The sequence below is a fragment of the Cyprinodon tularosa genome, unplaced genomic scaffold (assembly GCF_016077235.1).
Source record: "Cyprinodon tularosa strain WSP-4 unplaced genomic scaffold, ASM1607723v1 ctg42, whole genome shotgun sequence".
Classification (NCBI taxonomy): domain Eukaryota; kingdom Metazoa; phylum Chordata; class Actinopteri; order Cyprinodontiformes; family Cyprinodontidae; genus Cyprinodon; species Cyprinodon tularosa.
In genome coordinates, this window is record NW_024039141.1 from 35,203 (window position 1) to 53,696 (window position 18,494).

An 18,494-nucleotide genomic window follows, 5' to 3' on the forward strand; every position below is an offset into this window, starting at 1 on the left:
AATGAGCAACCTGTACTTGTGTGCTTGTTTGTTCTGTCTAAAATGTTTATTTTGGAATAAAGAGGTTAATATAAAAAAAATATTTTGTGTCCGATTCATCGATTAATCGAAAAAATAATCGGCCGATTCATCAATTTTCAAAATAATCGTTAGTTGCAGCCCTAATATATATATTACTCTGCAGACTCCACAGTGGGGTAGTTTGTAGCATTTTTGCCTTGAAATCAGTAATTAGGTTTGATTTTCCAGCCAAGGGTTCTCCTCTTGCACGCATGTGTTCTCTTTAGGTATTTCATCTTCCTCCCACAGTCCAAAAACATGACTGTTAGGTCATATTAAACTCTTCTTAGTGTTTAACATGTGTTTGTTTAACCTTCAATGTGGTGGAAGTATTTTGTAAAATGTCCTACATCCGGGGACTTACAGGTACATATGGGGACATTCAACCGGTCGACATATGGTTAAGTTCTGCTCTTTGAGTTGGGGTTAGGTTTAGAGTTAAACTAAGCTGTGAATTCAGTTTAGTTTTGCAACAAAAGGGATGACCAGTTTCAGTTTTACATTTTTGGAGAGAGGACGCTTTTACAGTGAGGACATTTAGGCCGTTCCTAACAAGCTATTTTGCTAACGGTTAGGTTTAGGGCTAAAGTATGGATTGGGTTCGAGTTAGTGTGAGGTATGCACCCGCAATGGTTAGGTTTGGATAGATTTTTAGGGTTAGGGCATAGAAAGGGTTGAAAATAGACATTGGAAGACTACAAAATGTCCCGAGCTAAATGAGTGGATTAAATCAATGACGACCACAGCTTCCTATGAAACCATGCTCTACAACATAAAAGGCAACAAGAACATGGAATGGAAAAGTTTTTGGGACTCTGTGAAAAGGACTACGGCTTCTGTGTGATTTGGTTGGATAAAGATTCTTGTTTTTCCTGGATTAACTTTTTCCCAGATACTATAAGTTTTTGAATTAACACTGTGACATGCATATGTACAGCTGTACCCTGATGGTACCCTGATGGCACCAGCCTTTTTTCTGTTTTTTCTGTTCATTACTGTTCATGTTTGTATTTTATTTGACAATATGCAAGAAATCAATAAAAAATTGAATTACAAAAAAAAAGAAAGGGTTGAAAATGACAGAAAATCAATGGAAATCAATCAGAGTCAAGACATGGTCTTCACTACATATCGCATGATGAGAGTGAGTGTGTGTGAATGGGTGAATGTCTATGTGTTACCCTGTAAAGACTGCCAACCTTTCCAGGGTTCCCCTAGCCTTTTACCCACAAACTGCTGGAGATCTGCACCAGGCTCCTGTGACTCTGACAGATAAGCGGCAGAAGATGGATATAATTTACTGTGTTCTGCACTTAAACCCTGTAGAATGTGAGTAAACACTGAGCTGAACACTAAGTATAAATGCAGAGAACATAGGAGGGTGATTATAATGGCCCCCTATATTGTAATCACTTTAGGAGGAACAGGTCTAATGCTGGGGCAGTAGTAAAGTGGGTAAACACTATAAAAGCATATGTAGTCTTCACTGCAACTTGTTTACAAGGCCCATACGACTCTTATTGTGTTTTACTGCTTTACTGAGAGCTAACTTTGCTGCAGATCACACTTAAGAGTCCTTGTCCTTGCTAAGCCCAGTTGCACATGGCAATCAAAATACAGAATAAAAACCTCAGATAAACCCAAACAAGACACTCAATGAAATATTTATTCCATGCTTTCACTATAACCACTTTATCCTGTACAGGCTCAGAGGGGGATGCAGAGCATATTAGCTATCATTGTGTGAGAGGCCATGTCCATTCTGAGCAGTTTTATATTCTATAGAAAATTCCGACTTCTAACAGGGAACCTCTCAGCTGGGGACAAGCATAGGATGTGTCAAGCACCTTTAGGGTTGTAATTCATACCAACCAGACCTAATAATTACCCTAAGCATAATTTTTAATAATGCAACATAAAACAGCTCCTAGTCACATACAATTTTGAATCAGAGATAAAAGAGACAAAAAAGCATACAATATTAAACCTTCCAGCAAAACTTTAACCCTATTTTTTTGGGGGGGGGGGTTAGGTTCATGATTTCAGAGGCCTGTACCACAAAGCAGGATTACTGGGTTAGTGAGACATCTTCAGATTTAACCCTGACTTTCCGGTACCATGAAGCTGGATTCCTTTTCAGCAAGGCTAGTCACCATGGTAACATACCATGAACGGCAAACCTGCTCCGGGGCAGGCAAGCTTTCAGGATTTATCTAGATACTAGAAAATGTTTCACCAAGCAGCCAATCAGCTGTTTCGGGAAGACCCGATTTAATTCTGAGCACATAAAGAACTTAAACAAAACATCACAAGGAAGGAACTAGAAACCCAAAAAGCAGTTTAAACATAATATGTTCTGACAAGTTGAACAGTTCAATATGTTCTTTTATAATTTTTTTTTCTCCTCTTTGGCATACCAACCTTTTAGTAGTCTGTATTTGCTTTGTTTTATTTGTTTTCTCCCTTAGAATTGTTATATGAAGCTAAATTAAGAAAAAAGATGTATGAAAAAATTAAATCAGAGGGCAAATTGTAATCCTTCTGATCACTATGACAATGTGACTGATACAGGTTTTTTACTTTCCGAACTAGAATAGCTATGCCAGATCTTAGACAGGCAAATGTGTGGCCCCACATACTATAACGCTATATATATATATATATATATATATATATATATATATATATATATATATATATATATATATATATATATATATATATATATATATATATACGTATATATATATATGTATATGTAAAATGGAGCCAGTCGGGTAAACTTGCTGTTTACAACTCAACCAGCGAAAGTTTACGCCCAGTGGCAAGGCAAAAGCAATAGCAGAACAGCACTGGAAAGCCATATGGGAGAAGGAGGCAGCACACAACCGTGATGTACAGTTTTTGTTGACTCTGAGAGAGGACCTCAGCAACCTCCCTGAGCAGAATCCAGTCACCATCACAGTGGCAGACATCCAAGAAAGAGTCTCAGGTATGAAGAACTGGACAGCACCAGGCCCAGATTTGATACAAGCCTATTGTCTTGAGAAACTCACCACACTCCATGAACGCTTGGCAGTACAAATGAACCAGCTGCTGAGAGATGGGAATCAACCTGAATGACTAACCAAGGGATGCACAATCCTGATCCTGAAGGATCCCTTAAAGGGTATAGTTCTATCCAACTACTGACCAATAACCTGCCTCTCCACAGCACGGAAGCTCATGTCGGGGCACAAAGATCAATACATGAGCACAGCTCAGAATGAAATTGGTGAAAAATACCAGAGGTGCCAAAAATCTACTCCTGGTAGACAGAACAGTCGCTCGAGACTGCAGAACCCAAAACACTAAGCTGAGCACAGCCTGGATTGGCGACAACAAACCCTTTGACTCAATGCCACATACTTGGATCATTGAATGCCTGAAGCTATACAACATCAACAGGACCCTAAGAGCCTTCATTGTGGAAAACTACCCTTGAAGCCAATGGCAAGACCCTTGCATAAGTCTCCATCAAATGTGGCATATCCCAAGCAGATGTGCTGTCCCCAATGCTGTTCTGCATAGGCCTGAACAACCTCATCCAAATAATCCACAAGACTGGCTACGGATACCGACTCAGTCACCTCCGCTTCATGAATGACATCAAGCTGTACGATAAGAATGAGTGAGACATCGACTCACTGATCCATAACACCCGGATCTTCAGCACAGACATCGGGATGCGCGAGGTCGGATGGTGACTAAGAGAGAGAAGGTAGTCCACAAAGAGGGGGTCTCACTCCCAGAAGGATCAACAGCAGACATTGAGGACAATTACAAGTACCTCAGAATCCCACAAGCAAATGGCAACCTCGAAGAGTTGACAAGGAAAGCGGCTGCGGCCAAACACCTCCAACGAGTCAGACAGGTCCTAAGAAGCCAGCTCAATGACAAGAATAAGTCTTGGGCAATAAAAAACTTCTTTTAGCTTTCTCATGGAAACCTGCAGATATAAATAAGTGAATGATTTTTTTGGTCACTGATGACAAATAGCTGTTTTTGCTGTTATGTCATTACAGATATGCTTGACAGCTTTTTTGTAAATAGTAAAAGGGAAAATCCTGCTCTGAGTTTTGTTTTTTTCGCTTCTTTCAACAAAGAAATTGTTTCTTTGCTACTTAAGAATATATTTGCTTTCTAAGAACTCAACAGTCCTTGTTAAGCTCTTCTCTGCATGTTTCTTTTTCCCTCTGCATTCAGCTTATTTTCCCCCCTCTGCTGCTCTGCCTGCCGGTCTCTGTTCGAAGCATTCCTCAGCTTCCCCTCATACCTGTCTCTTGCTCCATGTCTCTGCAGTGCTTCTCCTTATCTCTGCACCTCTCTGTGGGCACCATTTGTGTGTGTGTGTATGTGTGTATCTCTGCAGCATGTCCATCAGCCATCTCATTATGGCTGTCTGTTTTTACATCCCTTTGCCTCATTAAGCACCAAACACAGCCACTGAGGACAGCAGGCCTCGACTTTAGTGCCAATTTTCCCTCTCTCTCTTTTGGCTTTGCGTCTGTGTGTGTCAGAGTGTGTGTGCTAGAAGAGTGCTCTCTGCGTCTCCCCTGTTACACATTACCTTGTTTCCTTGCATTAGGCGCTTTCAATCCTTTGCATCTTCTTCATCTCCTGTATATCCATGCTCTTGGGAACCCAAATTTCCTTACACTTGCCTAAATCCTTTTCTTTCCTTCCCCTCTTACATTTGTTAGGCCTAGATAACAGATTTGTTTGAGTGGGGGTATTTACTTCTTTCTTGTAGAGTTTTCTTGTGAAAAAGTTGGAAAACAGCATTTATAGATTTATTTTAGATGGAAATCAATTTAAAATGATTCACTAGTCCAATAGTTTTGTGCTTAGGGTTATTGATCTACTAAGATGCATTTCCATCAATTTTAGAATAATTTTGTGCCTTTGACAGGCTTTCTACCATACGTTTGCTTGCAGTTTGTAGAATTTGATATTTCTCCTTGTCAGCTCTGACCAACTTCTCTTTCCACGTTGAAGAAATTCAATCCTGCAGCATAATGCCTCCACCACAATGTTTCACTTGGAGAATTTTCTAGTATATTTACCAAAAAGTTGAGAAAGTTTAGACCCCATCAGGACCCAGCTCTCACTTTCACATGTCAGCCCTAAATGACGTGTTGTAAATTTCAACAGGAATTCTTAAAGCTTCACTTGACCATGTTTGTATCAGAGCATGCCAATTGTCATTAGGATCTTTGCAGCTCCTCCAGAGTCACCACTTTTGTCTGCTTCTCTGTTTAACACGCTTATTGCATAGCCTGTCAGTTTAGGTGGAAAGTCGTGTCTTGGTAAGTTTTTTAGTTTTACTGTATTCTTTAGATTTTTAGGTGATTTTTCCCATTGTTACTAAGTTTCACATGGTTTTGATATTTATTACTGTATGTTCTTTGAAATCTACAAAGTAATCCGTTGGGATTAATAAATAGGATCCCTGCAATTCCATAGCTGGGATCCCATCCGTTGCAAATATTTTCAAACTCTAAGGCCTCAAGAGAACGTATATGTAGCTTTGGTAATTATTCAAAGTTGGGATATTTTCTGAATACAGGACTTTTCATGTCATTTGGTTGCACTTGATTTTATTTAGGATAGTAAAATATGCTAACTAAATATATACACAACAGTTTTCAGGTTTTTGTACTGGAAAAAATTGTTTGAATTTCATTATGAAAGGTGCAATTAAAAAGTAAGACATCTTTATGTGTGTTCCATCACAACACTATATTCACAATAAAAAGCTCCTTCAATCTTCAAACTCCATTTTTTTTAAAGCAGTATATTACCTAAAAGGATTTAATATTATGAAATTATTTACAGTCCTACTCATTCAAAATAACCCTTCCCAGTCAAACGCCAGCCGAACGGCAGCCCACTTCCCTGCTACTCCCAGCAAAATCCCCTCCAACTTCCAGCCACTGGCCTTGTCCAGGGTGCACATTGTTTTTACTCTGACTCCACCCTTCACTGAATTGTAGGGTCTGACCAGCAAAGCTCGCTTCTCTTTAGATCTTAATGTCCCCAAATCATGACAGAAAAAATATTTTAGTTCAAAAATTTATGTTTAAAAATGAATTGTAGGGGACCAGCCAAGGGCCCATCAATTAAAGTGGGAAATTTTTAATGGCTACGTCTGTAAAGATGCACTGATTTTGAATAAACATTGGCTATTTATAAAAAAACATTCCTTGCATTATGTCTAAATGCAAAAACAAGAAAAGAGAAATGAAAATGTACTTATAATGAAGCTCTAGCGGAAGTTCAATTGAAGAAACTCTGGCTTACCCCCATCCAATCAGAAGCTGATCCGCCTCTGACACGAGCCAATCAGCTTCGAACTACTCCACCACGAAGCCCAATCAGCATCCTGCTTTCACTTTAAAAGCACCTTCAAATCCTCGTCTCAGCCCTCTATCCAGCAAGCGCATGATGTCAGATTTTGATTCAGACGACCAATTCACCCACCTCCATCCCCTTCTCCGCCATCGTAGCTGAGTCATCTTCCATGACACGACTTCTACCTCAACCTCATCAGAGAGTATTAATCCCAGTCGTCACCATCCCTAGTCTCATTGCATTGGTCCGGCAGAAGACCACCATGTTGAGCCTGGTTCTGCCAGAGGTTTCTTCCCAAAGGGGAGTTTTTCCTCTCCACTGTCGCTTCATGCTTGCTCATCATGGACAGTTCATGGTACCTGCATCACCAAGCAGGACCTCTACATCCTGAGTCTCTGACTGAAGTCCTGGTGTCAGCTCCCACAGTCTCCTGTTCCCACAATACAGCTCAAGCAGATCACCTCGTTAACCAGCTTGGACTAAACCACCACCAGTTTCAGGCCAGGGACGAACATCATCTACTTATGCATGTTAAAGCATAATTCAGCTTTAATGTTCCTGCCGAGGTCTGAGCGCTAAAGACTATACTATCATATCAATAAAATTCTTCTAATTATCTTTTCTTTCTGTGTGAGTTTGTCAGATTGAACTTAACTTTGATGGACTGTTTGTTACTGCAGAGCTCAATCTGACTAAAATAATCTAATTCTTGTTAAAGTCGTTTTTTTGTGTTTTTTTTTTTTTTTTACTTTTAACCACAAAAAGAATTTTACGGCGTTTAAAGGTATTTGTGCATCTTATTTAAATTTGATTTTGCTTTTGTGGTTGTCTTTGCGGCTTTAGGTGAACGAGATCTACCATGACGATTCCTTGGGAGCAAAAATCAATGTTGTGCTGGTGCGGATAATCATGCTGGGCTATGGCAAGGTGAGGCCTGACAGGACTCAAACTCCTGCTGAAAAAGCAACTAAATATTTGTTTCTGAAGTATTATTCATTAGCACAACTATATTTGGACTCACAACTGGTTGTATTTTTATACACTTCCCTAAAACAAATTCATAAACAAATATAAAATACATGCATCCAGACATTAGAACACACCAATGGCCAGAGCTTGTTATTCCAGTGAGCTGAGCAAAAGAGGAACTAAAAGCATGCTGTATCTCAGGGGAGTTTTTCCAAGTCGCACGCCTTCACAGTTCAGCACCAAAGCACCTAGAAACTCTGCCTGTTATGCAATCACTGTTCTTCCTCAAAGATTGCTGCTCAGAATCATCTGTAGTCTAGACAAAGGTGAATAATCAATGATAACGGTCCCTCATTCATAAAGGGTAAGGGCAATAGGGCCAGCATCCCTGTCCTCCTCAGTGCAATTCAATAACGGGAATGAAGGGATTACCACAGTGAATAAAAAATGCTATTTTTTCAGTAGCTAGGTGTTCTCTGATGTTCTTCTGCTGCTCAATAGAAGACAGGAACTGCACGTATGCTCACATTCATTACATTGACCATTCAGGGCCAGCCTCTTGTGTAGCTTCAGCCAAAGCTTTGGCTGTCCATCGTTCCCAATTACCACAGCAACAGAGCTGCACCCAGACAGCCTGCAGATTGACTGTGTGACCCTGAACGCAGCCATACTCACACACGCACACATTTTACTCACACACACAGTCACCGTGCCACATTTACACCCGATGCACCTTTGCAAAAACACATTTGTGGGATCATGAAAGCATGCACTTAAATACATATAAGCAACTTGGAAATGTGAACGTGTACAGTCTGTACTGTCTAAATGAGGATTGAGCCAAGTGCATACTTAACACTCCATCAAGTGTGCAGAGGCAACCCATATGTCTCGCTCAAACTGCATACCTTTTGCGAAGCAGCTGCACTTTAGGCATGTGATCAAACAGAGAAACGAAGGCAAGGCAAGAGACTGACAGAAAGATTTTAATAACAGAATAAGAGCATATAAATTAAGACAATATCCAAGTTAGGATGTTTTTTGTATAGACAAACTACAGGAAATACAGCTGTAAACGTGTCCGTGTGTTTAGGTTATTATTTATTTAATTATAAAGAGATATTGTGTTAAACCCATTCACAGATTGTTTTTGTAAACCTCTTTTAGGCTGTACATGTGTTTCTGTGTGTGATGATGTGTAGCAGAGAGCTCAGCACTTTGCCAGAGCATTAAAACACAACACGGTGACACTGCCCCCTACAGGGTTGATTGCTGCGTTGTAAATAAACTGAATATGGGATGTCCTCGCATTTAAAACATTCTCTGTTGTTTTGTGTTGGTTTCAGTCTATGAGCCTGATTGAACTTGGGAACCCATCTCAGAGTCTGGAGAATGTGTGTCGCTGGGCCTTTCTGCAGCAGAAACAAGACACAGGGGATGCGGAGTATCACGATCACGCCATTTTCCTCACACGCCAAGAGTTCGGCCCAACGGGCATGCAGGGTATTAAAGGACATGACGAAGATGTTCAATATTCTTGCACATACATATTGTTGATGAATGCTCACAGCTCTAAAAAGATAATAGAGACCCAGAGAAGTCTCCTTCCTTTCTTTGTCTCATATAGTTTGCAAGGTGCACTGTGGATTCTGTGGTTGATGGTTTTCTGTGCAAAAGAGCACAAGCTAACAGTCAGGCCCAGGGGAGAGGCCTCTAAAGCCTGTGGCCTAGCTAGCCAGAAGCCCTTCAGCTGCCCTTGGGCACAGCCTTCAGCAGCAGAAAATCAATATACAGAGAAGAGTCAGCCCCAGCTCCACATTTAAAGGGAGTGCAGGGGACACACAGGAAACTGAAGATTGGCATTTGCAAAGAGGGAAGTCGAGATCTTGGAGTTAGGATTTATCAAATAAACATTATTGTTTAAAGTTACACTTCTATTCTACCTTTTATGTAACCATATGTACACAACCATAGGTACAGCTGTTCTGTACATTATTGAAGCAAAAAAATGCATATTTTTATTTGATTATTTTTATTTGATGAACCAAATCTGCTTGACCACACGCTTAAAAGAAAAATAAGTCATAGAATGCCCACTTAAATGAGCATTAACCAAAAGAGAAATAGCATTTTATCATTGTGTCTGTAATTTTAGCGTTTTTTGCAGCAGTATGTCAGTAGATCTAATATAACTTTTCTTCATCTGATTCTCCAGGTTATGCTCCAGTGACGGGGATGTGCCATCCTGTAAGAAGCTGCACTCTGAACCACGAGGATGGGTTTTCTTCAGCCTTTGTTGTGGCTCATGAAACCGGGCATGTGTAAGTGTTAAAGATAAGAATGTGATTATACAGCAAATAAGTCTCACACTAATTCCACACAGTTCTGTTCAAGTGGTGCTCCTTGATCTTCTCCTCCCACACATTACCATTTTGTACCTTGTGGTCTTCGTCCTTTCCATTAACTTCCGGCAACTTCCTACCTTTCCTTTCTCTCTCTTTGTATATAGGCTTGGAATGGAGCATGACGGTCAGGGAAACCGCTGCGGAGATGAGGTGCCCATGGGCAGCATCATGGCTCCTCTGGTGCAAGCTGCCTTCCACAAATTTCAGTGGTCTAGATGTAGCATGCAGGAGCTGGGACGCTTCCTTCAGTGAGAAATGCACACTGGAACATATCAATGCATGCTGGAATATATTTAAATGACCTTTGGATGGCCAGCATTGATCTATAATAAGTGTTGTTCTTTTTACATGTAGCTGCTATTTTTTTTAGATGTTTTGTTCTATATATATAACCCCTTCAAAGTAATATAAGCTCAGGAACTGTGTGAAATGAAATGCTTCATTAAATATTAAATAATTAATCACTAATAGATTTGCTGAATTGAAATTGATTCAAATTAAATTCAGCAAATTAAATTGCCCCAGAAAAAAGAAAGTATTCCTGTAGATTTCAATCATATAAGGTTTCCTGCTGTGTTTTCTTTTATTTTACAGTAGATTTCAGATTATTCTTATATTCTTCCCATTTCTGCTACTGAAAAAAGCTTAACCATGTTATGTTGTTCATCCTGAAAAAACACAGTTTAGTTTCCAAACTGGTTTAGTTTAGTAGCATATATGTATCGGTAGCCATGTGCATACTTCAAGCATGCAGCCTGGAAAACATGCATAATAAAAGCCAGCACAGAGCCAAACGGATGTAAAAATGAGCTGTGGTTTTCCCTATGAAATAAGCAGATGCAGCCTGCCAGGTTGTAATGAAAACAGGCTGAGTGTAAACACGGATTTTACCATTTTTAGATCCTTTCAATCTGTTGTTTAGAGCAGTGTTTCCCAACCTATTTTGACTTGTGTACCCCTCTGTGAAAAGTTTTGTACAATGAATACCCCACTCAGTCAAAAGTATTGATGACTGTCCAAAAGTGGAACGTGCAATAACTGATTACAAAATAAAAACTATATTACTTAATCTTTTATTTTTTCCATTTCAAAAAAAAAAAAAAAAAAAAACATTAATATGTTGCCTGAAAGTTACTAAGGAATCGAAATAAATGCAAAATAAAATCATATTATGAACGCTAATTTATAAAACCTCCTCTGAGTAACTCTCTTACAATCACATTTTAATTTGATGAATTGGGAACAAATTACAGAATCAAATTATAGTCAGACTAACTTAATTAGTTTTACTTTGTTTTCATGAAGAGCTGCTTCGATGAGCTCCGATAACTCAGTGTGAAAAACAGCTGATACCAGGATGTTCTCTATGTCCAGTCTGTTCAAAGCTAAGTCAAAGTGTGTCAAAGCTGAAGGTGATGTCAAAAATATAAGAAAAAGCTTACTTTTTGGTTGATGAAAGCTTGTTTAATTTTTCGTCCTCACAAAGCAGAACAGCCCTGTTTTATTTTACTACATAAGAAATAAGATAATTTTATGTACCCCTTGCAATGCACTTGCGGACCACTAGGATTACGAGTACCCCCAGTTGGGAATCACTTCTTTAGAGCAACAGGTTATTTCCGAACTCCAGCTTCCATACTGTATTTTGCAGTAAAACAAAAATTGTGTTTCTTTCCTTTTTTCTCTGTTTGTGCTCTCCCGAATTTGTTCCTACCTTTTTGTGCATTGCGTCACACATATTAAATGCCTTTAAACAGAAACAGTTTATTTGGAAATGTCCAAATTTCAATTATTTCCTCAGTCGTTTAATTAAAGCTCCAACATTTAAAAAAAGGAAGAAAAAAAAAAGACAAATACACCAAAGGTGTATTTATCGCAAGTTAATCATGACAATTTCTGCAAACTATCTTTTCCCACTGAGAAGTCCCCAAAATCGGGACAGAAAATCTCTGTTTTTGCAAAATATGTGATTCATGTTAACACGCCAAAAATGTTAGAGAAAAATTTTTTTAAAACTCAGAACAACTGTATGTATTTACCCACAGTTCCTATGACTGTCTCCGGGACGACCCATTTGACCACAACTGGCCATCGCTCCCTCAACTTCCTGGTTTGCACTACTCCATGAATGAACAGTGCCGCTTTGACTTTGGTGTGGGCTACACCATGTGCATCGCGGTAAGAGACCCCTGTAGTTCACCAGCGCTTACACCCTTCATCATCATGCTGAGGGCACCTTCCTTAGTAAATGCCATCAGTTAAAGCATAGTGTTATTTTAGCTTATCAGGACAAGTAACAGTGAAATGCTTTGTCTGAACAGACAGTTTGAAAGTGGATGGTGAAATAGCGTGGGCTTTTTTAAGTTCTAAAAGTTGAGCTTCTGATCTGAGTTAAGTGTTTTCTAGCAGTGTATTACATTTGACTGAAATAAGTCACACATACGTAGCCATTTACGTTGTTCTGATGTCCTCTGTTTCCTCTCCCGGCCTCTGGTGGGATTGACATCTTGCTTAAAAGCAGGTAATTGGTTTTGTTAGCTATTACCTTCACATGGCATTAGTCAAAGTAAAAGAAATGCCTTATTAAAGCCTCTCGGTTGCCTTGATACCACAGTGCCTTTACATGAAAGGTTTTTTAAGACAAAAACGTAACTAGAGAAGTTTCAAGCAGCATCATCTTTTCTGGCACCTTTACTTCCCTTACAGTCAGCACCATCTGTGACTGTGAAGCCACTGTGGCAAAGCTGTTTCTTGACTAAGGGCTTGCTCAGGGGCTTTGCACACGTTGCTAGATTACCCTCTATTCTCTTGTCAAACTCATTTCCCTCAGCTACAAAAGGCGGGCCGGTCAGGATCGCAGGTAAGGCCAATCCATCTCCAGGAGGATGTGTGGACGTGTTAATTTGTCAGGTTTTCACATTTTTTTTGTTCCACAAGTCATGTGTTTGTAATGTTGCCCCTCCATTTCTGTTTAATAGTACGTTGTGCCTCGGTTTTGTTAGGATTTGGTCTGCAGGATTCTAAAATGCTTGTGCTTTGAGGGAAAGCAAGTACAATTCATTCAAAACAACATGTGACTTGCGTTTCATTTGCCTGGCAGTTGCGGCTCTGTACCCAGAGTCCTTCTCTGCAGACTAGTGGTAAATCACCGCAGCTCTGGCAGGAAGAGACTCATTATATTGGCACTCTTTTGACTGTAAACAAGTGGAAAGGGTTGCGGAGATGTCTTTCCCATCTTTGGGAAAAGGGCTCAGCCATAACAGGGGCCTTTTTTTTCTGTGTTTTAGGATCCTTCAGTCTATCCACAGCTGATGATTACATACTGTGGTTTAATCTGATGTTTACAAGTCTACTACTGTCCTGTAGAAGTCCCACTGTGCCATAGTAGGTGGGAGGTTCTGTGGAGAGGAGAGAGGAGGGCAGGCTGGTCTGTTTGATGGCATCTTTGGTTCATTTCCATACAGGAGGGGAGTTTGCTTCTCCATCCATGCTAGCAGAAATTTTATTAGTCCCAGAAATCTCACTTTTTTGGCTTTAAGCACTCTGCCCTCTGATCTCCTTTACAGTGCTTTGCAAAAGTTCATATTACACTGATTTTTTTACAAAAACATAGAGCAGTGTGTTTCATGTGACAGGTCCACACAAAGAAGAACGTGTAAAGCAGAAGGAAAATGATACACGTTGGGAGTTCTTTTTAGAAAACAACTATTAAGATAGGTATAGAAAAAACAGATTGTTTTGTGCTTACAGATGCACATTTTGGAGCATTATTTTCCTTGTTTTGAACATCCAGAGACCAAGAGATCTATCATTCTCTTTAATGTAATATATCTCACACTCAAACATGTTAGATGGTATTTTTAAAATTGATTAATCCGTTGATTCTTTTTTTCTATTAATCGATTTATAATCGGATAGCAAAAGGTTCCTCAAAGAAGACCTTTTTACGAAATTAAACCCATGAAACTAAAACTTTTCCACTTGAGGAGTTCTGGATAGAGCCTCTTGACAGACTTTTTATCCTAGATGCAAAATGTTTATCATTGTTGTACAATTTTGGTACAATTGCTGCTAATGGAGAGTTGATCTGTCTGCTAAAGGCATGTTTTAGACTCTCTTCACTGCAGTTAACCATTAATCGATTAATAAATTAGTTGGCGATTGTTTCAATAATCGATTTATCACGATTAAACCGATTAATTGTTTCAGCCCTATTGGATAGTATGCTTTTGTGAAGATCTCAAGTTGTGCCAGATTCCCATTTGGATTCTGACTCACCTGTTTAGACTATACTGTTGTAGTTGTATTAGGATACGACCCTACAGTCCAGTCTCGCTTTAAAGCTTATATTAGGTTTTCTTCTAGGATTGATCTGTATTAAGCTTTATCCACCTTTTCATCAACTCCGATAAGGGTTCCTGTCTCTGCTGATGAAAAGCATGCCCAAAGCATGATGCAGCCACTGTCTAGAGTTTTTCTCCAGACAGTGTTTGCATGATGAATGCAACAATCTTAATGTTGGTGTGCTTTTTAATGAATCATTTTTAATTAATGGCTCTTGAGTTCATGTTTATTAGCTGCCCCCTCAGTATTTTTGTCACATAAAACCTGACCTGTTGATCTTTACTGCTGTGATTCTTGCTTTCTTTAATTCTCAGTTTAGATTAAATGCTTGTAGTGTTTAGTCTGTAGATAATGGATTGAATAAGGCTCGGTGACATGTCGACAGAGTGTTTTTCTGTTACCTAAATCTGCTTTATCCTTGATCACATTTTTATATCTGACTTGGCTGCTGTGTCCCTCAGTCTCTATGATGCTGTTTTGTTAGTGTTCTCTTAGAAACCCCTGAGGGTTTAAGAGAACAGCTGCATTTATAAGGATTAAATGTCAAGAATTTGGGCTCTGGTAAACAATTGGGTGAATTCTAAAGGGATTTATTTGCATTGGGTTTCATTTAGTTGTTTCAAAGAAAGAAAAAGCTTCATATAAATATATTTTGGGTTATTTGTTTATAAAAAAGCTTAGTGTCATTTTCCTTCCACTTTACAATCAAGTGCTACTTTGTGTTTGTCTACCACCTAAAATCCTGTGAAAATGTCTTAAAGTGAGTATATGTAAAACCAGAGGAAGGATCACTTTTGCAGGGCTCTGTATCTTAATACAGTTGCATGAACTGCTGTGTGTTTCTTAGTGAGTCCAAGTGTAAACTCCATTCACACTTTGCAGATTAATTGTTGATTTTGTTTCATATGGTACTGTCTTTGCTACTGTTGTGGTATTTCTACCCCCATCTCAACCTGTTTTAAGTGTTAATCTTTCCATAATTTTCCATTTTGATTGACCTTTTAGTCCATTTTTGATAGTAACATGATGTCTTTGACTGTTAGAAGTTTCTGTGCTCCCAAACAGTACCGTACATACGACCCCTGCCAGCAGCTGTGGTGCAGTCATCCAGACAATCCGTTCTTCTGCAAGACCAAGAAAGGGCCCCCCATTGATGGCACCATGTGTGGGAATGGAAAGGTAACCACACATTCTTAAGAAAACGGACATTAACAGAAACTGGTTTCTTCCACCCTATGTTCTACTGATTTAAGGACACTTTGATGTTCTGCTGCAGCACTGCTTTAAAGGTCACTGCATCTGGTTGACTCCTGACATCATGAAGCAAGACGGAAACTGGGGCTCGTGGAGCGAGTTTGGCCAGTGCTCACGCACCTGTGGAGGAGGAGTGCAATTTCGCACCAGAAACTGTAACAATCCCAGGTATAACACACTTTTGTACAGTTTGGTGTCTGCAGCGACCAACACAACTTTTAGCCAACCTGGTAAAGATGTGTAAAAATAAAGTAAGCTTTTATTAGCATAAACCCACAGCGAAAAGGTGCCTAGTCAATCAATCCATCATTAGGGGGTGTGAATAAATAGATCATTTGGGGTTAAAGCATAATATAAAAAAAAATTAAACAAAAAAAAAAGAAAAAAAACCACTAAAATTGCAAGAACAATTTTTGTCGCTGCTGTTCTTCCCAGTCCAGCCAATGGTGGCCGTACCTGTAGAGGGACCCCTTACCAGTTCCAGATGTGTAACAACAATGAGTGTGAGGACATCTACAGTGATCCGAGGGAGGAGCAGTGTCAGGCCTCGGAGTACAGCAGCAAGCACCACTGGCTGCCTTATGAACACCCAGACCGTGAGTAGACATTTGTAATTCATTTAACAGAACCTGACCGGTATTGTTTAGGTACTAGAACATTTTATGTTCTGTTATGAAGTTAACGGGAGTCCAGCCTTATGCCAACACCTCTCAAAATATGTCGCATCTTTTACAGTAATTTAGCGAATTAAGTTATTGACCTCCTTTACCCATTAGCCGATGCCATTTAAATATTCAAGTATTTTTCATCATGTACAGATTGCCATCTGAGAAAACTCTAAAATACATCATCAAATGTAAGGAAACGTTTTCTAATAAACTTAAGACCCTACTTATCTTTATGCTGTTTTGTCAATTCCATCTTAATACATGTGAAATTATCATCTACTCAAAGTACAGCCATACAATAAGCACCACAATCACTTACTTTATAAATTAGCTCAATAAATTGTTTCTCTTCAGTCTTATCATTCCTAATGCCATATTATATTTCTCAAATGAAAAGTATTTTTAATTCTTTCTCCTTGTAAGAACATGCAGATCAGTGCATGTGTGTCTTGTAAAGGAGCTGAAACTGAATTCCATCCATGATCCATCATCTTTTGGCCTCCCTGATAAGTGTGAGAAGGACAGCTGCAGATGTCTAAGTACAATATGTGTCTGCAAATTATTGTTGTTCTTTCTTTTGGCAATTTTTTTTCTTGTATAAACAGCTGTACTGTGTCGTACCTCTGGGAGTAGAAACATGAAGTATTAAGCAGCCAGCTAGTTGGGAATTAAGCTAACCTTTGTTTTTTGCTGTCTCCAGCTTTCTATGTTCTCATACAGAGGAGATCACATGCCTCCCCTTTACTGCAATGTTTGCATAACACTTTCATTAACACTTTGGTTCCCTCCCCACACCCCCCAAAGAACCTTATAGCAGGTCTTGAAAACCGGAGGATGCTATTTACTGATGCTCTAAAACTTGATGTCATGATAATGAGTATGTGTTAATGTTACTGGGAGAGGAACTGACTGACTGAGAAAGAGCATGATGATTTATGAATAGTGTATCATGTTGGTGCTATAAATACAGAATCAGCCTCTGCAGTGTCTCCTTTTGACTGCACTGAATGCATGTGAACAGCACTGGTTCGATCACATGTCAACGCTGTGGATGATGCTTTATTAGAAAGCACCTTTATTGGTAATGCAATAAATATGTGGAAATGCACCTTATGCCCACTGTTAAGTATTAAGGAGGATGTGTGGTGCTATAGGTCTTTTCATGGGAAGCCTGTTTGAGTGAAAGACATGATGGAGACTTTGAAATATCAATGCTTTTTGGAGGGAATCTAGTGGCCTCAGCTAGAAAACTGACAATGCGCAGCAGACATGCAGGCTGCAGGACTCCCTTTTTGCAAACTTAAGGTTTTCCCAAATTATTCACTAGTGAAAGACAAGGACTTGGTGAATACAGTTATAACAGTAAAGAAAATATGATGTGGATGATTTGATAACTGAGAGAAACTTGATGTGGTAATGAATTGGATGGAAAGTATGTAAAATAAAAGAAATAGGAAATCAGGTGCAATTAAAGATATAAGGAAGCTTTAACAATTAACTTCTGGAGTCTTAACAAAGTCATCAACTAATGATAAATGATGACAGGTTGGAACATAATTCAGTTGTGCTTTCCTCATTATTTTTATTGTACAGGTGCTGGTCATAAAATTAGAATATCATGAAAAAGTAGATTGATTTCAGTAATTCCATTTAAAAAGTGAAACTTGTATATTATATTCATACATTACATACAAACTCATATATTTCAGATGTTTATTTTGTTTAATTTTGATGATTACAAATGACAACAAATGAAAATCTCAAATTCATCATATCAGAAAATTAGAATATTACTGAAGACCAATAAAAACAAAGGATTTATAGAAATGTTGGCCAACTGAAAAGTATGAACATGAAAAGTATGAGCATGTACAGCACTCAGTATTTAGTTGGGCCTCCTTTGGCCTGTATTACTGCAGCAATGCGGCGTGGCATGGAGTCGATCAGTCTGTGGCACTGCTCAGGTGTTATGATAGCCCAGGTTGCTCTAATAGTGGCTTTTAGCTCTTCTGAATTGTTGGGTCTGGTGTATTGCATCTTCTTCTTCACAATACCCCATAGATTTTCTATGGGGTTAAGGTCAGGAGAGTTTGCTGGCCAATTAAGAACAGGGATACCATGGTCCTTCAACCAGGTACTGGTAGCTTTGGCACTGTGTGCAGGTGCCAAGTCCTGTTGGAAAATGAAATCTGCATCTCCAAAAAGTTGGTCAGCTGCAGGAAGCATGAAGTGCTCTAAAACTTCCTGGTATATGGCTGCGTTGACCCTGGACCTCAGAAAACACAATGGACCAACACCAGCAGATGACATGGCACCCCAAACCATCACTGACTGTGGAAACTTTACACTGGACTTCAAGCAACGTGGATGAAGTGCCTCTTTTCTTTTCCTCCAGACTCTG

General features: G+C 39.2%; 1 protein-coding gene across 3 annotated transcripts in view; it reads left to right on the plus strand.

The window, feature by feature from the left end:
* Positions 1–18,494, plus strand: part of LOC119792493 (A disintegrin and metalloproteinase with thrombospondin motifs 2-like) — a 48,783-nt gene that overhangs the window by 13,014 nt on the left and 17,275 nt on the right. For 2 of the 3 annotated variants that reach the window (XM_038299140.1, XM_038299141.1), the window contains exons 2-10: positions 7,297–7,380; positions 8,769–8,925; positions 9,638–9,743; positions 9,932–10,075; positions 11,873–12,005; positions 12,655–12,687; positions 15,237–15,350; positions 15,448–15,593; positions 15,861–16,021. In XM_038299140.1, the coding sequence (XP_038155068.1) occupies positions 7,297–7,380; positions 8,769–8,925; positions 9,638–9,743; positions 9,932–10,075; positions 11,873–12,005; positions 12,655–12,687; positions 15,237–15,350; positions 15,448–15,593; positions 15,861–16,021 (1,078 nt within the window). The remainder of the gene's footprint in view (positions 1–7,296; positions 7,381–8,768; positions 8,926–9,637; positions 9,744–9,931; positions 10,076–11,872; positions 12,006–12,654; positions 12,688–15,236; positions 15,351–15,447; positions 15,594–15,860; positions 16,022–18,494) is intronic. The other variant, XM_038299142.1, reaches the window with a different exon arrangement.